This window comes from Haliotis rufescens, unplaced genomic scaffold (genome assembly GCF_023055435.1).
Source record: "Haliotis rufescens isolate VD_foot unplaced genomic scaffold, xgHalRufe1.0.p SCAF_76, whole genome shotgun sequence".
In the NCBI taxonomy this organism is placed as follows: domain Eukaryota; kingdom Metazoa; phylum Mollusca; class Gastropoda; order Lepetellida; family Haliotidae; genus Haliotis; species Haliotis rufescens.
The window spans coordinates 93907-116775 of record NW_025964368.1 but is presented as its reverse complement, the minus strand read 5'-3'; the positions used below and the strand labels follow the sequence as shown (position 1 = coordinate 116775).

The window sequence follows — 22869 nt, the reverse complement described above, 5'->3', positions numbered from 1 at the left end:
ATAACATTGGACACAAACCCCGTACAGGTCGAGTTCCAATGGTCCTCTGTTCCAGGAACCAACATTTCAGTTGGAGTGAGAGAAGTATCTGAAGGAACCCACTATCTGGATGGGTCTGACAAATACGCCGTCTATCTGTCAGGTGCTGGGAATGGTTTAGCCGCATATTGCTATCCAGCGGGTGTGGCTTTGAATAACATAAATAATGTAAGTGTTTGAGTTTGGATGTACTTCGCGAATGATCATGTCCACGCTTAAGCGACGAAATTCTGCCGCGCTTTAGACGACTTGGCCAACAATCCGACCTTCTTCTATATTAGAATGTCGATTGCATATCAGGGCATTCTGAATTTAGTACCACCTGGTACCAAAGAGACCATTGAGAGACCTGAGAGTCTTTGATTGCGCGTGAATGCGTGTGTGTTTGTACTTGTGTTAAAGGTGTACTTTGGGAAGCGGTTTACTGGTATTATATCTTGTGTTTCAGGACTGGACATATCTGGCGCCTCAGGTCGATGAAGTAACAAGCAGGCTGTGCACTTCCTATTACTTACAGGAACTTACTTCCAGTATGTTTCCAGCAACCCCAACCATGGACCACGGGCTTTCGACCATACAACCATCTTTTTCATCTGAAAGTAGGACGTATACGACCCCTACTTCTTTGTTGTCTTCAAGTCAAGACCTCTGGCTTTTAATTACCCCACCTGCGTCTGACAAAACAACAACTTCAGAAATAGCTAGTTTCGACACAGCAATAGTTGAAGAAACCCACAGTGTTCACCATTCATATTTTCACAGCGAGGGCTTTGTCAGTATGAAATCACTCATAACAAATCTCACTCAAGATCAACTAAAGGACATGATTGATCACATCCGACTTAATCTGCTTCTCAACCAGAAGAATCTGTCGACCTACAAGAGAAAGCACACCAGTGCCCCTGATCCGCGCGTGTCAGCACGAGCTCTGGGGACCTTCGGTGTTGTGATTATCATCTCTGCTGTTTGTATCCTGATAGCCATAGACCTGCCAGTGCTTTGCCATGACGTCATCAACCTGACGCCGTCGAAACGGCCCAGAATGGACAGGAGGATTCGGTAGGGTTACTAGGCTTCTGAAGTCAATGACGTCATCAACTTGGCGCCAGCGAAACGGCCCAGAAAGGACAGAAGGATTCGCTAGGGTTTTCAGGGCTTCTGAAGTCAATGACGTGATCAAACTGGCGCCGTCGAAACGGCCCAGAATGGACAGAAGGATTCGGCAGAATTACTGGGCTTCTGAAGTCAATGACGTCATCAACTTGGCGCCAGCGAAACGGCCCAGAAAGGACAGAAGGATTCGCTAGGGTTTTCAGGGCTTCTGAAGTCAATGACGTGATCAAACTGGCGCCGTCGAAACGGCCCAGAATGGACAGAAGGATTCGGCAGAATTACTGGGCTTCTGAAGTCAATGACGTCATCAACCTGGCGCCGTCGAAACGGCCCAGAATGGTCAGAAGGATTCGGTAGGGTTTACTTGGCTTCTGAAGACAATGCTGCAGTATATTGTAACAATGGAATTGGAAATTAATGTAATGTTGTAATAATTTGTCCGTTGTATAATAACTTACGAGAACAATACTTTCTTTTTAATAAATGGACTAATCTTCTATTCAGCTATTTCGCTTTCTGTTAAATACTAAGATTCGGGTTAATATTAAGCAACCAATAATTGTCCTGAGAGGCTATTTTGAACAATTGGGCGGTCGGACTCGCTGACTTGGATGATGCAAGTCATCGTTTCCCAATTGCGTAGATCGATGCTCATGATGTCAATCACTGGATTGTATGGTCCAGACTCGAGTACTTACACACCGACGTCATGTAGGTGGAATATTGCTGAGTGCAGCTTTAAACAACAAACAAACAACTGAAAATGAATCTTCTACGACGATTAAGTTTGTATTACATCATGCCTACATGGAGTCATTAATGAATAATGCTTATAATTCCATCTGCTTTATAATGGGCCCGTGAAGATCCAGGGTAGAATAGGTCTTCAGCAATCCATGCTTGCCGTAAAAGGCGACTATGCTTGTCGTAAAAGGCGACTAACGGGATCGGGTGGTCAGGCTCGGTGACTTGATTGATGCATGTCATCGGTCCCAATTGCGTGGATCGATGCTCATGTTGTCAATCACTGGCTTGTCTGGTCCAGACTCGATTATTTACAGACCGCCGTCATATAGCTGGAATATTGCTGAGTGCGGCGTAAAACAACAAACCAAACCAAACCAAAAGCTTTATAATGATTGGGTTTAATCCATCCTTCCAATTATTTACTCTCTCTTATATTTAAATACTAGAAATAAAGGAGAATGTTAATCATGTCTTCTGAAAGCGATGAAAGCGATCAATGGTAAATTAACGATCAAAGTACTTACGGAAAAGAAAAACCTGTTTTTTCGACATCAGATCTTTAATAAATGCAGTTAATATACAATATATGTAAATATTCAAACAACTAAATAAGTACTAATTGGGCCGTGGCACAAATACAGCGTATCAAATGCCAGGGTCAGTTGGTTTGACTGCAAGATTCCCCCTTATAAACAAATGATTCCTATTGTTATTGTTTGTCAGCTTGTACCTTCTTCTCTCCATCCCCCACCTGGTTTAAATACACAACACTTTTTTCATTCATATGTAGAGGCGCGTGTAGTCATCCCACAGATGACATCCTTACCTTGTCAGCATGATTTTCGGCCACCCACAGTAGTAAGAACCCCCTTAGTTAGTGTTTGATCATCATCTTCTCCGTGCTGGCGTGGGTGGAGACGTGACTCCTCGAATTCAAGGTGCTGCCACAGGAAACCAAGGACAGGGAGAAAAGAGAGAGAGCATCCAGAGGCTATGTTAATGATCGGACGCCTTGTCCACATGATCAAAGAGGTTAACCCTGTCAGCAATCTGACAAGGTAAGGATGTCATCTGTGGGATGACTCCACGCCCTGTTTACATACATACATCATTTAATCATCATTAACGTATAAGAGTCGTTCTGTATTTAAACATCAATGCAGACACTGGAATGACACAATCTGCTGTTGACCAAAGCAATGTGTTGTTAATTTACTCCGTCTAAACTGTTATGTTTTTGAGTATCCTTTACAACAGCATGATTGAATCAACTACAGATTCCGATTTGTAACGTTGTATCTTCATTGACTGTATAACCGTCTTACCGTATCACCATTGTCTGTATTAGAGGTAGAGCGTCCGCCCGGCGAGCGGAAGGTCCGGTGTTCGATCCCCGGCTGCGTCATACCAAAAGACGGTAAAAGATGGTACTTGTTGTCATCCTGTCTGGCTCTCGGTATTAAGGGGCTAAAACAAGGACTGGTCGGCGCGGAGTCAGTATACTGTGTCTGAGTGGGGTATTCGTGTTAAACTGCACGCACACACGCACGTCGCTATATAAGTGCAATAATCTTGGACGCGACGTTAAACCCAATTTCACCTCACCACCTCACCTGTATTGATAGCAATGCATCTATGTAACCACTGTATTCATTGTACGTATGTATTCATATTAGCGTTACTGGCAATAATCTTGTGTGAAATTGTATCCAACTCGACAGTAGTGCTTGTAGGTCCACACATAATATACCGTATATTACATCTGACATTACATCAAGTCCAGCTTTCTTGTGAAGGTCACTCATCATCCCTGATTCCCCGCCTTGGCCCATCTCGGAAGCTTGACCACTATCCCACTGACTTTTGCTATCACCACTCTATTTGTATATGATACTGACCACAGCGATCACAATAATAATATAAGCAATTACTGTAATTCATTGCAGAATGCTTCCTGTTCAATTAGCCATCCCCAGAGTGTACAAACCAGAGCACCACGAATCATCACAAGGACCAAATTATGAAATCATATCCTCAACTGCACTGTCTGTCAATTCGAACAAATAAAGTTTTAAACTCTAGTCGTTACGTACAGGGTTGTTTGAGAGAGTGATCCAGTCTACCTGGGGGACTTGATTCATCCTAACATACCACCTAGGAGTCGGCAGTTTAAAGAAAAACACCGGCTAGTAATACCAAAATAAAAATCACGATCAGGTAACAGGTCATTCTCAATCTCTGCCCCTGCAATGTGGAATGATATTCCACAGGAACTCGAATGTGCTGAGAGCTGAGAATCATTCCGAAGAATGTTGAAAACGTCAGCATTATCAGTCAAATAATTAACAAAAGCTCAACTATGTCCTCAACTAGTCTATTTCATTTCAACTGCAGATCCTTCCAAAGGCCTCTGAAAACAGGTAAATGATGGAATTTAGTCGCTATATTCCGCAACCCAACATAAGCCATCAACCTAATTATATCGACAACGTTACATAGTCACTGAACCCAATTCTACCGGTAACCTCAATAACCTGTTACTGTCATTCACCTAATACTCTACAAGCGCTTCAAATAATGTTATGCCTGTATTGGAGAATGTGGAAAATATTGTTCTCTGGCACAAAAGTACGGTATTTGGGTTCGACCTTTCTGAAGCATGAAAATAAGGCAATCCCACATATGCGTAAAGTTTAATCTTGACTATTTTGTCACACGAACATCTGCCAACTACAATGTTGACTCCGCAGGGTAAAGCCACCGGATAAAAACGATATCCGTTGGGGTCATATGCGGATAGAGATGCAAATATTAAAGGTCAAGTAGGGACTACTTTCACTGTTTACAAAGTGACAAAGGGCAGTTACTCTAGCGGTCGGACCGATGGATTGCCGCGAAAGGCAAGTAAATCAATTTGTATAGGCAATTGCTGTTTTGCGTGCATGTTGTTTCGCCACTGTATAAGAAACATGTTTCAGTTGGAACTATATAGACTACTGTCACTGACCGACTAACACATCACTTACATGTACCCTGTGACGTAATGTATACTAATGCGCACATTCCAGGAAAACTTTCAATGCTTCGGTAATGATTGTGAGAGAAGGAAAGCGATTTTCAAGCACAGAATTGAAGAATGACATTATATGAGGAAGAGGTTATCACGCATGTGTGTTTGGGGATGGTAAATATCCTGTGTTAGGAATAAACAATATGTTTTCTCGCCAAGGCTCGCTAAGAACGATGTTTATTCCTAATACAGGATATTTACCATCCCCAAACACATGAGGCGTGATAACCTCTATTTATCAATGGACTCTTTCAATACATTGATAATTCATTACACGAACACATTACACTCAATGTATATATTTAGGTCACACTTCCTCCTTCGAGCGAGAGTTTATCTGAGAAGTCACGATTTCCGAGAACTGCTGGCTATCATGACATGACCTTGGAGATAAGAAACAATTGACATTGATTATTAAAAGGGAAAACACAGTCACATGACATAACAAAGACAGAGAGAGGACATTAGGCTTGATTACAGCAGGTACGTACTCTTTAACCGCAATATCGTACCTATGCATTATTCCGCCTTTACTGTATTTAACATTTACAAACACATTAAACCACGCATCAGTTCTATCGGCATTTGACTTTAACCTTAAACCTAAAGACATATCCATTTCTCATTTGTATGGGATTCCAAAGCTCTATACAAATCCAAACATAGAGAGATATTGCTGGGTCCAGCAAATGTACCTGTAATTCCCTGTCACAAAGATTAATAATCCTTAATACAATCACGAAAGGACTTTCTTTATATTCAAAGAAATTATTTAAGACAAGTGAAATGAATGTCATGCGGATTCTCAAAAACTCAGAGAATTTTCCTGAATGTTTGTATTTCAATGGCTTTTCGTTGATAAAAGTGGAAATAATTCTTGGCAAGCCTCGGAGTTTTCCCACTTTTATCGACTCGTGTTGATATATTTTATATTAAAAGACACTCGGGTGAGATTCTCTGTATGTGAAATATTGGTTCTCCTCATGGTTACCATACACTTCCTCAAAAAAGAAACGCAACCCCAGTCTGAAAATGTGAGAAAACCCCAAGAAGAAAAATATTGATTGTAAATACAATTTTTCTGATATGCATTTATACCATGTACACTGTTTATTAACGTAAGCGCCCAAACACACCAATTTTCATGCACAAGGGCATTTTATTGTTACTTTTATCATAGTGAGCAAAATTTTCACGTGGCCCATGCCAAAAGCCTCATGCACGTGCAATTCATGGAAAGAGCAGTAGAAGTATGGGTTAATAAAAGCACGTGTTGATAAGCGATTCACTCTATCATTTTCACCGAACGACAAGGTCGAATATGCCACGATTGAGTGCTGCATATCGAAATATCGCCATTGGTCGTATTGAGGCCGGACAAAGCTTTGGAAACGTCCCCCGACACGTCAATGTTCATAAAACAACGATTTCCCGACTTTGGAGCCGATACATCCAGTTTCATGCAACTGAAGATCGCCCCAGAAGTGGTAGGCCAAGGGTTACCACACCACCTCAGGATCGATTCATCCGGGTCACCCACCTACGTAATGGGCTAGCCACACCTACCGTCACTGCAACACAGGTGCCAGGTTTGAGAAGAGTGTCCGCACAAACAATTAGGAACCGTCTACGAGAGGCCGGTCTACGTGCAAGAAGACAACTTATTGGACCTGTTTTACGCCACGAACATCGACGCCGACGACTCAGGTGGTGCACCAACGTTCAGATATGGACCCTCAGAAACTGGAGGCGCGTCTTGTTTAGTGACGAATCACGTTTTCTCTTACAACGCCGTGACGTAAGACAGCGTGTCTATAGAAGAGGAAAGGAACGTTTTGCCCCGAACTGTGTTCGGCAGGTCGACAGATTTGGAGGAGGGAGCGTCATGGTGTGGGGAGCCATGTCTTACAACGAAAGATCAGACTTGGTGATCATTCGTGGCAATTTGACAGCCCAGCGCTATATCAATGACGTCTTACAGCCTCATCTTCTGCCGATTATCGACCAACAGAGGGAGCTCTATCAACACGACAACGCCCAGCCGCACACTTCACATGCAACGGTGAATTTTCTCCAGAATTCTAACGTCAACGTGTTACCATGGCCCTCCCGATCACTAGACATCAACCCAATCGAACATCTTTGGGATTATCTGGACTGACGAGTACGTGCACGTACACCGCCGCCGCAGACGTTGGATGCACTAGCCGTTGCACTGCAGGAGGAGTGGAGAGCAATCCCTCAGGAAAGAATCCGGCGTCTAATCCGTTCTGTTCCTAGGAGGTGTAATGCTGTGATCGCAGCTCGTGGCGCTCATACGAGGTACTGAGAAAGACGCCCCCTTTGCAGTCAAGTCAATCTTAGTGAGAGAACTGTCGAAGTCTGGACTTAAACTTGCATAACTGTACTGCTACCATGCCAAATTTCATATTGTTGTCTTCAATAATAAATGTGTTATAATAATTTGAATATTGAGATAAACATCTTGAAAATATAGGGGTTGCGTTTCTTTTTTGAGAGAGTGTATATGTAAAATTTGGGGGTAAGACATTTAGGCAAGAAGTCAAAATGAAAGCAAATAACTGAAAAAGTACAAAGACAATGATTGAATTCTATGTACTTGTATTTCCTCTTTGATAACATCTATGGGAAATTTGGAGATTTGCAAGAAGGCAAGAAGTAGGCATCCCCTTGGGCATTAATTGCGCTCCCCTTCTTCCTGATCTGTTCCTTTATGCATATGAATCAAAATGTGTAACTTATGCTCAGGTATATACCCGTAGAAGGGGCGGTCGGGTAGCCTGGTGGTTAAAGCGTTCGCTCGTCACGCCGAAAACCCGGGTTCAATTCCCGACATGGGTACAATGTGTGAAGCCCATTTCTGGTGTCCCCCGCCGCGATATTCCTGGAATATTGCTAAAAGCGGCGTAAAGCCATGTTCACTCACTCAGGTATATTGATGCTCTGATTTGTCCAATAATGGTCAAATACCAAATTCTCTTTCACTGATTTACCAACCCAAACTAGAAGTAAAGGATACTAGCGATTTTCGAGGAATTTATATTGGAGGGGAATTCATACACATATTGCTTTGTCAAATGGTCTTAAAGTGAAACACAACACTATTCTCTGAGAAAATGGCATCACAAGTCAGTATCTCGTGTGTCCGCCTTGTGCATTGATGACTGCCGTGCAACGTCGATACAGGGAATGGATGAGGCGGTTGATGAAGGCCATAGGCACTTTAGCCCATTCTCTGAGGAACGCCTGACGCAGTTCAGCTGCAGTTGTTGGCCTTGGTCAGACGTCATTCAGCCGTCTTTGAATCTCGTCCCACAGGTGCTTAATGGGATTTAAATAGGGACTATAGGCAGGCCACTGCATGTGGTTCTGATGCCATTGTGCTAATGACGTGACAAATGAGGTATGGCGTGTGGTCTCAAGACTTGATCAATGTACCGATCTGCTGTGACACCATTGCCTCTCTGAAAGACCACAGGGCCGCCCTCTGTGCAAGACCAATTCCACCCCGCACCATGATGGTCTCACTCAACAACACAAGCATTAAAATAACGTTCCACACGGCGTCGCCAGTCTCTCTTTCTCTCTTCCATCTGCTGTTGAGATACAGTAACGGCTCTCGTCTGAGAAGAGGACTCTTCTCCACTGCTGGTGGTGCCACTGCTGGTGCTGTGTTGCCCACTGAAGACGGTCCCGGCGATGACGTGGTGTCAGAATGGGTCTTCGGTGTGGCCTGTGACAGAGGAGGTGTCTGCTCGTCAATCGTCGACGCACGGTGTCCGCACTGATGTGTCGCTTGTGTGTCCCCATGGTCTGTTGAGCAGTTTCCGCAGCAGTAACAAAGCGATCTTGAAGATGCTGTCGCACAATCTGACAATCCTGACGTCGGCTGGTGACCCTTGGTCTTCCACTACGTGTTCGGTCATCTGTAGTGTTGGTGGAGCCTGCATATGGTCCTTACGTGGACTTGAAATGCATTGGCTACTTGCCGGGTGATTTGTCCAGCTTGCAATCGTCAACGGGCTTGGTGTAGCTGATTTCTTGTCAATCTTGGCAGGTGGCAGCAATTCAATAACGAATGAATGTTATCCGATCTGGGTGGATTTTTATGGGCAAGAAATGGGGGAACGCATGTGCATTTCAATTTGCACGGAACTCACGTGCATCGGGTTACCATGGACGTTGCCGAGATCCATGTTTTTTTATCATCAAATTTCATTTTTCCGGATAAGGTGATGTTAAATGTTTAGAAACTTTGACAAAATTTTACCCAGATATTTACATGACAACTTTTAATGCAATGTAACTTGGGGTGATGTTTCTTTGCGGTTCTGTATATTTACACCAAGTACAAGACGTCAAAATGGCCGACACGATAAACGTGACGGGAGAGATTTCGAAAGTTGTGAATGAACCTGTGAATGTTTTGGTCATCATTGATCTATTGGCCGATCATTGAAAGGTGATTAAAGATTTGTCAAATAGACACTAAGGAAAAACTCATAGATTGCTTTAGACTGTCACTGTTAGCCTAGACATGGATCGAGTCGATACTATCATTGTTTGGATGTGCATTTCTTCGTTTTGTTCACTAGGATGGGTCGTAGCGAGGATATTCGTAAAAGATCATGCTGTCAAAGTCTCTGACGTTTCTCAATGTATACTAAAACGCTGAGTTCAAGCTTAAAGGGTCTAAATGATCAGAAACAACGCTGTTGTGTGTATTCGTGCTTGGGAATTCCAAGGGATTCCACCAGGATGTGGAAGTAGTCCGTCAGTGTTTACGTCATTTCAAGAACACGGTCTCGTGAAAAACGTATGAACGTCAAATTGTGTCGTTCACACACTTATGAACGTCACTTTCGCGGTCATGTGACCGACCTCTCGTCCAATGGCAAAGCCGTATATCGTGTAAACTGCAAATTAAACATCATTGTAATGTAACTACGTGTTATTGAAGGTTGGTCCTTATGTATTCCCATGTAAACAGTCCATCGTTTACCTATAACTATGTAAGGGCTTTTTCAACAGCTGACATCTTCTCTACTCTAGGTATGAACATGACTTCTTACATCTTTAGTTTTCGAAAAAAAACTTTAAATCTTTGAACAAATCAAAGACACCTATAAATGCGGGCGTGCGATATTTTAATATCCTGATTAGGTCCTATACAACGTGGGGGCACGGGTGGCCCAGTCGTCCAAGGCGCCGCGATTCGCTATGCAGAGTTGCGTCCCTTGGGCACACCAGAAACCTATGATTGTGGGTTCGAATCCCGGTTCGCCCCGATTATGTGTCTAGGTTTGTCAGCACCATACCCGTGCTCGTGGGTTTCACATAACTGGTAAACGTCCAAGACCTGCATCACTTCGGGCTTTCCTCCTACATTAGGCTGACACGCCGTGATATTACTGGAATACTGTTAAAAGCGGCGCTAAACCCAACTCACTCACTGACTTACCTTTAAAACATCTGCGATATTTGTCATATTATATAACAGCTGGAGGCGTCGTTTTAAATCCTTGCAAAGTGTTGGATTATCGATGATATACATGTAATCGGAATTGTACAATTGACTCTCATTTTAGATTTCTTATGATTATGGAAAGGGTGTTGTCGCTTCATTGTGCATTTGGCGCCCCTTGATATGTTAAAAATCTCAACCTGATTATGATTATCCTGTTTTAAAATGAACGTTGCATCTTAATCCTTGGATTGTGTTATCCCCGAACTTTATTGAAACAATATGCATGATTCCTGAGCATGCATTTACGCCTGTCAGATTATATATATATATATGTATATGTATTCGCCTGTTCTTTATTCATAGATATCGATCGTATTTCATTACATATAACCAGTGAATTGGCAAGGGTAAATGCCTTAATTTCATAAGCACGTGAGAGCTAAAATGTATGTATTTTCATCACAAACAATACATTTCAAAACTTATTTATCAACTGTCAACAAAACACTATAGCTTATATACCAATTTGTTTGGCAGAGTCAAAACAAGGTAATATGGCCAAAAAGTTCAACTTAAGCTTCAGGTATATCGATGATCTGATATCGGTCAATAACAACCAAATAGCCAGTTCCCTCCACTGATTTACCCACCTGAACTACAAATAAAGGAGACCAACGAGACCGCCTCATCTGTTTCATATGTAGATCGATGCATAAAGATTCAGAGTGACAAAACACTCTCCACAAGACTTAATGACAAGAGGGATGACTTCAACTTTCCAAAAGTCAATTTTCCCTTATGTCGTGTAATATTCCAGCAGCTCCAGCCTTTGGTGTTTACATTTCACAACTTTTGAGACACAATCGAGCGTGCTCCTTCTACCAAGATATCTAAGAGCGTCATACGACTCTTGTTGCTTGATCAAGGTTACAACATTCAAGGCCTCAGTAAAGCTTTCAAAACGTTTTTTGTAGACATGTGGAGGACATTTCCAAATTCGACGCATCAATAACAAAAATGATGTCTGATACAATTCCCTATTTTTACTTGTGTCAAATGTTCCCGTGTTCTTTCAGGCGAACAACTGAATTCCTTTGCATGTGTTTATGATTGGTGCAACAGGTAGGGCAGGATACACTCACCTATTCGCGAACACCTGGTATCATCACTATGTCATAGTGATTCATAAACACATGCTCATGAAATAGTCGGAATCGTACCATCGACTCTGCTTTATGCAGAGATTTCTATTATATATGTAAAGGGTTTTGTTGCTTTATTTACACAGGAAAATATCTCCAATATTGATATTTACAATAATAACCAGTAGGTTGAAACGTCAGTGAAAGAGGAAGACAGAGAGGTTTTGGAACAAATTTGAAGTTACTTTGAGATAGTCATTATATAATTTGTTCTCTGAATGTGTAACCTGTGAATATCCTGCAATGATAACAGCACTCTTTACTGTAAAATTGTTTGTTCCTGAAACAATCGAAAGATCCTAATTGTCCTTTGTATTGTAAAGTTGCAATGACATTACACATTATTCATACCTCAACTCTTTATTTCAGGTTTCTACGTCTATCAGAATGGCCAACATTGTCAGTGTATTCATCCTTCTTATGATGGCATTTGGAGCAAGAACATTTGAGTGTGGTGAAAATGATGACCCCTGCAAGATCCAGCTGCCAGTTGAACCCCGACTTACCATGATGGATGGGTCCAGGCGAGTCATGCCTACAAATGGAGGTCTTCGTTACTATGATGAAACAAAACCTATTCGTGACCCAGCGGTACTGAACAGTGTTCTTACAACTGATGGAGTCTACGCCAGACTTGTCATCAGCGTCAACGGAACATTCCCTGGTCCAGAGCTCATCATGGAAGATCAGAATGTTGAGTTGTCGGTAACCAACGAGCTCCACACAGATAGTATCACGGTCCACTTGCATGGCATACATCAGAGGAAAACTCCCTGGATGGACGGGGTGGCCTACATTACCCAGTGCCCTATTCTGCCTGGGTCAACATTCACTTACAAGTTCAAGGCTTCACCAGCTGGTACACACTGGTATCACGCTCATATTGGGGATCAAAGAAGCATGGGGCTCTATGGTCCTCTGATTGTCAAGAAGCGAGAGTTGCAACCAAATATTATCGACAAACACATCATCATTATCCAGGACTGGAACCATGACATGGATCCAGAAACAGCCTACCAGAAAATGATACATGGTATTTATAATTGTGATGAAAAGTCGACAATTTGTGAAAGGTATAAAGAAACACAAACTCTTGATGGAGCGCTGTTTAGCCGATTTGAATTGCATAGTGGACTGATCAATGGGAGAGGTCGATACCATTATGGATCTGGTCCACAGGAACATAATGGGGCACCTCTTACAAGATTTGAAGTAGTTGCAAATGAGACATATCGCTTTAGAGTGATCAGTGCAGCAACTCTCTATCCCTTCCGAGTCTATGTGGCTGGTCATCCCATCACTATAATTGCTTCTGATGGAAGAGGTCTGAAACCTATGCCCGTGGACTCCTTTGTTATTCAGACTGGTGAGCGGTATGACTTCTACTTGGAAACTAATCAAGAAATAGGAGATTACATGATTGTGGCAGAGTCTTTGGAGGTCAACAAAACCAGCATGCATATTGCAGAGGCTATTCTTAGCTATGTACGTGATGTAAATGACTCAAGTAACAATGCACTGATATCAAATGAGAGAACATGCAGTGCGATTCAGCCATGTCTAATATTTAACTGTCCATATAGATACTACCCTGCAGGGCAATATCGCAACTGCACCACATACAACTACGCTTCTGGGACGGAAGACGACAAGGATAGAGATGAAATCCTGAAGGCGAAACAGGTCAAACAGTTCTTCCTGAACTTCGCCTTTCCCGGAGAACCAGGAAACACTCCTGGGTCTGTAAATGGGCGACAGTTTGTATCCCCTAAAGTATCAGCGTTAACTCAACCTTCCAGAGTCCATTCTGCGTGTTCAGACCTTGGAGACAAATGTGGGGCTGACAAAATATGTAGCTGCATGTATACTATAGATATCAGTGAAGGTGATATCGTGGAGCTGATCTTCTTTAACATGGGTAAGGGCAGAGGTTGGTCTCATCCGATTCACATTCATGGTCATTCAGTCTACGTCTTGGCGTACGGGTTCCCTCAGTATGATACAACCACTGGAAAGTATCTGGCGGACAATGACAATGTTGAGTGTGAGGACGACTACTGCAATGTTGCTAAATGGAGAGGGAGACAGAAGAGACAAATATACTCTCAACAGTCCTCAACAAAGCGTATCCCTCCCCTGAAGGACACAATGATTGTCCCAAGTGGAGGCTACGTCATTACACGATTCAAGGCTGACAACCCTGGTGTCTGGTTTCTCCACTGCCACATTGACCTCCATAACACTAACGGAATGGCCATGGCTGTCAATGAATCCTTCTCCAAACATCCCAAGCCTCCTCAAGGATTCCCTGTCTGTGGTGATTACACAGATTTCAAACTGCCACCAGTGTCTGGAGCCAAAGGTAAATATTATCCCACCTCCTTCTAAAAAAATGTTAAACATACAAATCGAAAATATAACTGTGCTTCACATATATGTTACCTGGGGTGTTCGAATTTAAGATGGATCGGCATATCCACAGAGGATACATTGTAGACCGTCACAACAAAAACTCTGCAACATATACTTCAAATTAAATATACACGTACACACCAAAAAATATGTAAGCATAATCAATAAATAGGGTTCTATAAAAATATATATATTCTAAAAATGAAATAATACATCTATCAAATACACATTCTTGAAGACATGACTTTATGGTCGACCCTGGAAGATCCAGGGTGGAATATATCTTCAGCAACCCATGCTTGCTGTAAAAGGGGACTATGCTTGTCGTAAAAGGCGACTATAACGGGATCGGGTGATAAGGCTCGCTGAATTGGTTGATGCATGTCATCGATCACAATTCGGTGATCGATCCTCATGATGTCAATCACTGGCTTGTCTGGTCCAGACTCGATTATTTACAGACCGCCTTCATACAGCTGGATTATTGCTGAGTGCGGCGATAAAGAACAAACACAACTTTAAGATCGACTTTAATGTTGTTTGCAACATGCATGTTAAAGCACAGCGCATAATTTGGATGTTTGCGTGTTTCTTGGGAGCATGATACGAATTCACGTGGGTTCTGAATGTGAACAGCTGTCAGCTTTAGCTTATCCGTGAAAAACGATGACACAATGCCACGGCTTGTTGAAAATCAACCTCTAGGCGTTGTGGGTATGCTGCAAACAGGAATTGCGCAAAACATGTTCATGTTCATCGAAACACAATATCATCTCTTCCGAGATGTTATCTACAGAAGGGCAACACCAATGACTTGCCACTGGCCGGTTGTCCACGTGTGACGTCACGTGAATAAGACAACCATATTCGATTGTTGATGTACGGGATCGATACCAAACTGCCACATTAAGAACTCGGACAATAACCTGAGACCAATTGGCAGAACCATACACAACGGGTTGAGTGAGCATAACATGGAAGCTCCGACGTCCACTGATTTGCTTCCTTGTCCGCGTCTGGAACGCCTATCTTGGTGTAGACAGCAACTGAGGTTCAGAAGAGGGTCGTGCAAGGGTCCTGGCGTCCAGGAGAACATTTAAGCATCGCTTTTGTTACTCAACGCCGTCAGTTTTTTTCGGAAAGTGTAATAGTATGGGGTTGGATCACAGCTCATGAGAAAACACATTGTTAATGGCATGTGGCAAGTGGAAGTCCGTACACTTTCGGGACGACATCGTTCGAGATCTTGCTGTACCCTTTGTGCAAATGCTTGGACGTAACGTCAGGTTACAGCAGGATAATATCCGCCTACACGTCGCACATGTTGTTAAAGACTTTTAGAGGCAGCATGACATTGCTGTACTGTCATGGCCGGCAGTTTCTCCAGACCTCTCTCCCACAGAACATGTCTAATTTGATATGCTACGCTTACGCTAGCTCAGTTGGTTCAATCATGCTGTTTTCACTTATCTGGTGTTATCAAAGTGCCACTGTTGCCTCGCCTGTTGCCACACCAGATATTGACATTGTTATTTGAGTTGTTACTCCAACACTGTTTTAGGGCGTATCTCTCTGTCTCCTGTGGCCAGGTATGGATTTTGTCTAAAAAAGACAAAATCCTATCCATATTCATGTGAAATCTTTGCCCAAAACAGAGTCGATTGTACGATATCATGAACAAGTGTTTACGAATCACAATCAAATAGTGATGATACTATAGGTGTTCGCGAAAAGGTGAGCATATCCTACCCGATCGGTGGCTACCGTTATTAACACATACAAAGGCAAGTCAGTGGTTCACCTGAAAAAGCACGGGAATGTATGGTACAAGTCAAAATAGGGAATTGCATCGGACTTAATTTTTGTCACTGATGCGTCAAATTTGTCCTCCACATGTCTTCCATAAAACGTTTTGAAAGATTTACTGAGGCCTTGATTGTTGTTACCCTGATCAAACATCTTCTGAGCAAGTGTTGTAGAAGGAACATTCTGGATCGTACCCACAAAAGTTGCGAAATGTCGACACCAAGGGCTTGAGCTGCATGGATATTGCTAGACATAAAGGGAAAGTTGACTATTGGAAAGTTGAAGTCATCCCACTTGCCATACAGTCTTGAGGGAAGTGTTTTGTCACTCTGAATCTTCATGCATAGATCCAGATATGAAACAGATGAGGCGGCCTCAGTGGTCGCTTTTATTTCTAGTTCAGATAGGTCAATGAGTGAAAGGGAATAGGCTAGTTGATGGTTATTTAACGATATCAGATCATCGATATATCTAAGGCTTAAGATAAATTTCTTGGCCAAGTTCCCTTGTTTTGATTTTGCCAATCCGAGCTGAAATTCTTATTCATTTGCATAAAGAAACAGATCAGTAAAAGAAGGAGCGCAACTGGTGCCCATTGGTACACCTACTTATTGCCCAAATATCTTACTCCCAAATGTGACATTGATGTTATCAATGAGGAAGTCCAGCTTTTCTGAACTTCAAATGGCATTTGCTCACAAATTTGACAATTTGACCTGAATCTATGAAGATAGATATGCGACTGTATCTATGGTCATCTTATGCAAAGTTGTTCGATCAAACCATCAATGTAGTGATGCTTACATATAACGGTTATGTTATTTGAGGCCTTGTCGGTGGAAACAACTACAAACCTCTCATGTAGGTCAGTCAGACTTTGGATCACAGCTGGCTGGGACAGGATGGGTTTGTCCCATTTTAGTTTCGTCCTTTTGTGCACACACACACACACACACACACACACACACACACACACACACACACACACACACACACACACACACACACACACACACACACACATATACACACACATATGCACACAAACATACATACACACATATACACACACATACATACACGCACATACATACACACACATACATGCACACACACATATACACACACATACATACACACACATACACACACACATACATACACACACATACACATATATATATATATATATATATATATATATATATGTATTAATAATCAGTCGGATCAGTATCTGTAATGACATAATTATATGCTAAAATTAGATTCAGAGCAGTTGTAAATTTGGCACAGTCCATTATCTGCTCAACTGGACACGATATAAGTCTTTTCCTTGTTGTTTGATGTCTTAATGTTGGTATGTTGCAAATTGGGTGATTTGGTGCGATGCTGCGTTTTTCATGTTACTTACGAAAAATAATGATGCTACAATTGACCAATCTTTGGTATGTTTCAATTACAATTTATTGCGCTATATTTCAGGGTGTGTCTGCTTTTTGTTAATGTAGCACATTTTACAGAATATGCACCGATGTTTAACATCATTTAACAAATCAAAAAATATATAATTCACATCAGAATAGACTTTGTAAAGACATCATTCATAATTACTCATCAATAGCAGAATGCCCAAGATAATACTACATGACACCAAGTTTTATTCCTGGCATTCGCACATTGACGTAACCTACGATTTGGTGTCACAGTCGGCTTCTGTTGATGTGTTTAATGTCTCAGTGAAACCCGTTGTGAACCAACAAGACAACCAGTGTACGGTGTATGACCGCTTGATTGAACTGCAGTAACAACACAGGATATTTGGAGTTCATTTTCAACCGGAGCTTTTCTAGGGCTTCGGTGCACAATGATTCATCTTGCTACATGTGGTGTCTTCTTTGGCACGTGTTGGATACTTGGCTCTGGTCTCCTGGGATGGGTAACCTAGGACCTCTCATCGACATCTTGGGTTGTATACCACCCACGGAGATGGGTGAGTGAGTTAAGATTTAACGTTACATCGGCAATAGTTCAGCCATATAGTGACGAGTCACGGAGATGGGATTGAAATTGAAATTCACACTCATCCGTTTGTCGGGGCAATAGTGCAATGTGCTATAGGCTTTGTAGTTAAGACGTATGCTCTTTCATAATTAAGGTTTCGCCCTAAACGTTTTCGTGAACATCTGGTATCATTACAATTTGAGAGGGATTCACAAACACATGTTCATCATATAGTCAGGATCTTGCAAACGACTCTGCAGAGATTTCTTATGAATATGGAAATGATTTGTTTCAAGAATTTCAGAGGGCATTTAACTTCATTTTGGGTATTTTTTTCAAAACCATACTTCTGACATTCAAGACAAATGCTTTCAAACTGACTAAGAATTGTCTCCATACTTAATACATCAAACTAGTCAGTCGTTTTTTAAAGATAATATTTTGTTGCAACCATATTAGATTTCACTTACGATTGACTTTTTCTCATAAACTTTACTTTAAAATCATATCTTGTTAGGCTCAATTTAGAAACTTTTGACCATTTACATGAAGTTTTGATGCCATATGTTTCATATGTTTGGTTCGTGGTTGCATGTCCAAACTAACTTGGCATGGCGGCCGTATTAGATTCAAAATTTTCACTTTCTTTGGGGTACATGTCTTCAAAATCCTTCGACAAACATTTAGAAATCAAATCTTTCAAGGTTCCCCGCAGCAAATATTTAAAGCCAGGAAGGCTAGTATCTTTTAACGTCAGGCCGGGAAACGGACACCGATCTTGTTTCTTCCGGACAGACACTTTATCTACTCGACCACGGAGCCACCCTCTTGTCTGTATAGTCTTCGGAAGCGGATATTGGTTAAAATAAGTTATGCCAGTGCTCTCGCACGCGAACATTCAATTGGTTTGAAAAACAACATTTCTTGTTACGCTCATTGACAATGAAACGGTTGGTATAAAGTATTTATTTCAACGCCGACTATCAGATGGTTAGAATAACAATGTTTTGGATTTTTTTCAGCTTCGCGTCTTTCACTCAAGACGGTAATTGCGCTGCTTCTGCTGTCACTTGACAAGGTGGTACCGGGTACCATGGGGTAACTGATGAAATTCACCTTCGCCATCAGATGTTTATAGATTAGTCTTCAGCTTTTCCCCCGTGTTTTACATAATATTTTTTCAAGTCAAATGTGTATGTAATTACTATTTGCAAATCATGTCAACGATCAACAATTCATTCAGAAGTGTCACGTCTCAAAACGAACAATGTGCTGTTTAGTTATTGTTTATTAAATATTTGTACATATATAAGTACAAGAAAGAAAATGTATAGCTTTCTAAGTGAAGCCTTGAAGGTAAAATTCAAGATTGATACACATACAAAAGAATTCACATACAGATTTGTTTTCAAACCCTTTTTACTGAATAATTCTAAGTTGGGTAGTGAAGTGAACCTTTCCAAAACAGCCCCAATATTAGTTTTATGAGCTTTGGTCAAGTGAAGTTATTTATGTTGAACCTATTAAGATATACATGTATCATTACCTTCACACCTTCACAAGATTACGATACAATCCAGCAATGATTCAGAATATCATAAGGGGCGGTCGGGTAGCCTAGTGGTTAAAGCGTTCGCTCGTCACGCCGAAGACCCGGGTTCGATTCCCGACATGGGTACAATGTGTGAAGCCCTTTTCTGGTGTCCCCCGCCGTGATATTGCTGGAATATTGCTAAAAGCGGCGTAAAACCATACTCACTCACTCACTCACTCACTCACTCAGAATATCATATTCACATTCACTGTTAGTTACTACCACGTCGGGATTCCGCGCTAGAATTGGTCCTCAGCAACCTATGCTTATCATAAAGGACTGAATGGATTGGGCGATCATGCTGGTGACCTTGTTGATTGTTTCCTGGCGGTTATGGACCTCGGTTTCTCTTAATCTCAAGCAAAATACAAACAAATGAAACAAAATCATGTTGGCCTATTTACATGTCTGCCATCCCTTTTGGAATAAATGCTGCCAATCCGTATTATGGCTTGTTATCAATATAGACTGACTGAATGCTACAGGTAATTGATGATGACGATTGTCCTGATCAAGGACGGTATTCACCAATATATATACTCGGACCCCATGGTACCGCGGCATTCATCGTATCGCGGCATTTGTGATTTCCGGTAGTTCACGCGGGACACGCCTCTTAGCGGCTGTCTATTAATGCTAATCAGTAACCAGGAAGTGCTCACTTCGTAAACAATTTCAATTTCCTCGGAATGTGACATTTTGCTGTAAGTAAGGAGTTATTAATCCGTTGATACATATTTCTGGCATCTGTTGTAATAATGCCTTACCCTCATCTATCAATGGCCAACGATATAACCCGCAGTTCCCCAAGTAAACTTTCTCTATCAACCTGAACTAGATCATCTGCATATTCATGACGACTAATGAGGTAACGGAAGTTACGTAGTCCGCACATTTTTTCCCGCTCTGTGCCCAGAATCTATTGGGAGATCATAAGGGCCATAATGCCAAACTTAGAAATACGTTCTTCACTAGTAACCAAAAGATAAATACATACTTTGGGCATACTAGGAGTGCTCTTTATATATTTATTGTTGACTTTTAACATTTTTCAATTTTGTGACAAATTATTGTCATCCAATTTTTTTTAAACAATCTTAAAATATCATTTCTGATATTTTGATGTTGACTTATAAAAATATTTTTCTCTTACATTTCGGTAAATATGCATTGAATACCTATTGCTGATAACACATTTAGAATTTTACTTGTGCTTTCTTTGCACTTGTCTGTACAAATCACTGATGTCTGGCATGATCATACCAAGTGGTTGGTAGAATTATGTCCTCTTTTTGTCCAATTCGGATCTCCATACACAACTTTTCTCTGTACCGCGATACGATGGAGTTCTCTCCCTTGTCAAACTGAGCGCGAGGCCCGGCTTTTACTCGGAGCTACTGATGTAAATAATGAACTTTTATAAGTAAAATATGCATTGTTTGATAACATGAATGATATCTGATACAGAGAACACGAATAAACATAAAGGTTAGTGAGTGCATTTTGTTCCGTTTAGCGTACATGACAAGTACCGCGATACCCCGAGGTTGCAGGCTACTACTTATATCATAGTGGGGATACTGAGAGACACGCCTTCCTGGTCAATACAATATGACTTACAATGATTTTGAAGCAATCTTTTGGTATAATGAATATCCTTGTAGAACGGTGAGTAGTTTGTTGTAATCAAATGACATTCTTCCGAACCTTTGACTGTTTATGATATTAAATGATATGCTTTGAAACTCAAAAATCTTCTTAAATATGCAACATTTTGAAACTGATGAACCATCATCCTTATATTTAAACAATATCATCACCATTGAAGGAATTAAAATTTATGTGCATTATACATTTACTTGTTGCAATTCCCTATTTTGACCGATACCCGACAGATAATGAGCCCATCCACGTCAACAGCAGAACCTCAGAACTGCAGAAAGCAAGCCTGCACTCGGTTACCAGCTCGTTGGCCGCTATCAGACATGCGACCCTACATCCGACGATACACTGTAGAACCTTTTGCACTGCACCCGCATCAACACTGGAAGTCCGACAAACCGTTTAGTTACTAAAGAAAGGCAGTACGCAAGTCTGTAACGGATCAGACTGACTATCAGTAACCACACACAGACTTGTTACGTTCTCAAGACGCTTTGATATAAAGGACATTCATTTCGCTACATATAGAGTGGAAAAGATGAGTTTGTAAATCTTCGAATACGAGAACATCAGGTAAAGTGAGGGACGCACGCGACACTTCACCGAGGATTGCGACGAGTTAAACAACTGTTCAGGAACCATCACGACCCTAAACATTTCGACCAAGAACCACGCATATTGAATTTTATTCTTGATTTAGCTGGATTACTTATGTAATATGTTGAGTTATTAAACAAATAATTGCTCAAACAAAATATACCGAGACACGGAAACTTCCGACTATGCATTATGAGGGTATTGAGAACCCAGTTTTTTTCTCAGTAATATCCACATTCTTTTCATCACAATATTATTTTTCACCATACCCGCGAATTGATGGGCTTTTGACCAATGGCTACAGGAGCACTTCGTCCGGACTAGTGAGGGAGTTGCGCCGCCTTTATATTAGTTGTCGGTAAAACCTGAGGAAAATTATTTATCGCATATACCCTGATTTAAACTGCGGTGACAGCTTGTAGAAATACCAGAATTGACAGTAGACACAACTGATGCCATCGAGGACAGGTGTAGAACTAAAGCAGTTTTATTATATCCTCATTTGTATCTTGGATATGAGAAGTAGCGAGTGTATTGTCCGGATAGAGTTGTGTAATGTTAAAGTGATATTTAGGGTGACTTCAATCAATGCTACAGTTTAAAGAAATACTATACATCAGTACAAACAACTGATACCAATGAAGACACATCTAAACCAATTCTCAAAGCATCCACACACTGTTATAGCCTCCATAAATAGCTGCACGCTCGTTGTGTTATATATGTGTTCAGCACACGTTGAAGCCTTGACGAGCTCTGTTGTTTAACTGATAATCTAAAGGCTTGCACCATACCTGAATACGTGAACAGGTTTCTCAACGCACGTCAGATATGTTGTAAGTCTTTCATCACGTGATCTCTTATTTAGTTTTGTGAGTGAGTGAATTGGGTTTATTAACCCGACGGCCTTGCTGTCCGCCGGCTTTGCATACCGCTCAATGCCGCACTGTGATAACGTCGCGGTTTCAAAGACGTATACATTGTATCAAAAGTGTTACAACGTTCTTATTTCTTCACAAAGTGTAACCAAATTGTATAACATGCAACTCAAGTCAAGTAAGCGTCATGGTTTGAAATCTAGATGTCCAATAATTCATATCATTGGAAAGTAGGGGTGTCACAATTAGTCGAAATATTG

The 22869-nt window shown here is 41.4% G+C and overlaps 1 protein-coding gene across 2 annotated transcripts; it reads left to right on the top strand.

Moving 5' to 3' along the window:
• Positions 1-4745: 4745 nt before the first annotated feature.
• LOC124136014 (laccase-2-like) lies at positions 4746-19917 on the top strand. Of its 2 annotated transcripts, none has more exons than XM_046501751.2 (3): positions 4746-4799; positions 12029-14021; positions 18901-19917. In XM_046501751.2, the coding sequence occupies exons 2-3, from the start codon at positions 12047-12049 to the stop codon at positions 18978-18980; spliced, it is 2055 nt and encodes a 684-aa protein (XP_046357707.2). In that variant the 5' UTR covers positions 4746-4799; positions 12029-12046; the 3' UTR covers positions 18981-19917. The 2 variants fall into 2 exon arrangements, with proteins under 2 accessions (XP_046357707.2, XP_046357706.2); XM_046501750.2 differs by lacking the exon at positions 4746-4799 and adding an exon at positions 5390-5452.
• Positions 19918-22869: the final 2952 nt, after the last annotated feature.

What these genes read in the sequence shown, in the direction of transcription:
- LOC124136014 (XM_046501751.2), top strand. Translation starts at nt 12,047, where the DNA reads ATGGCCAACATTGTCAGTGTATTCATCCTTCTTATGATGGCATTTGGA. An exon ending in ACCAGTGTCTGGAGCCAAAG is followed by an intron (nt 14,022 to 18,900) that starts GTAAATATTATC and finishes GATTTTTTTCAG; the next exon opens with CTTCGCGTCTTTCACTCAAG.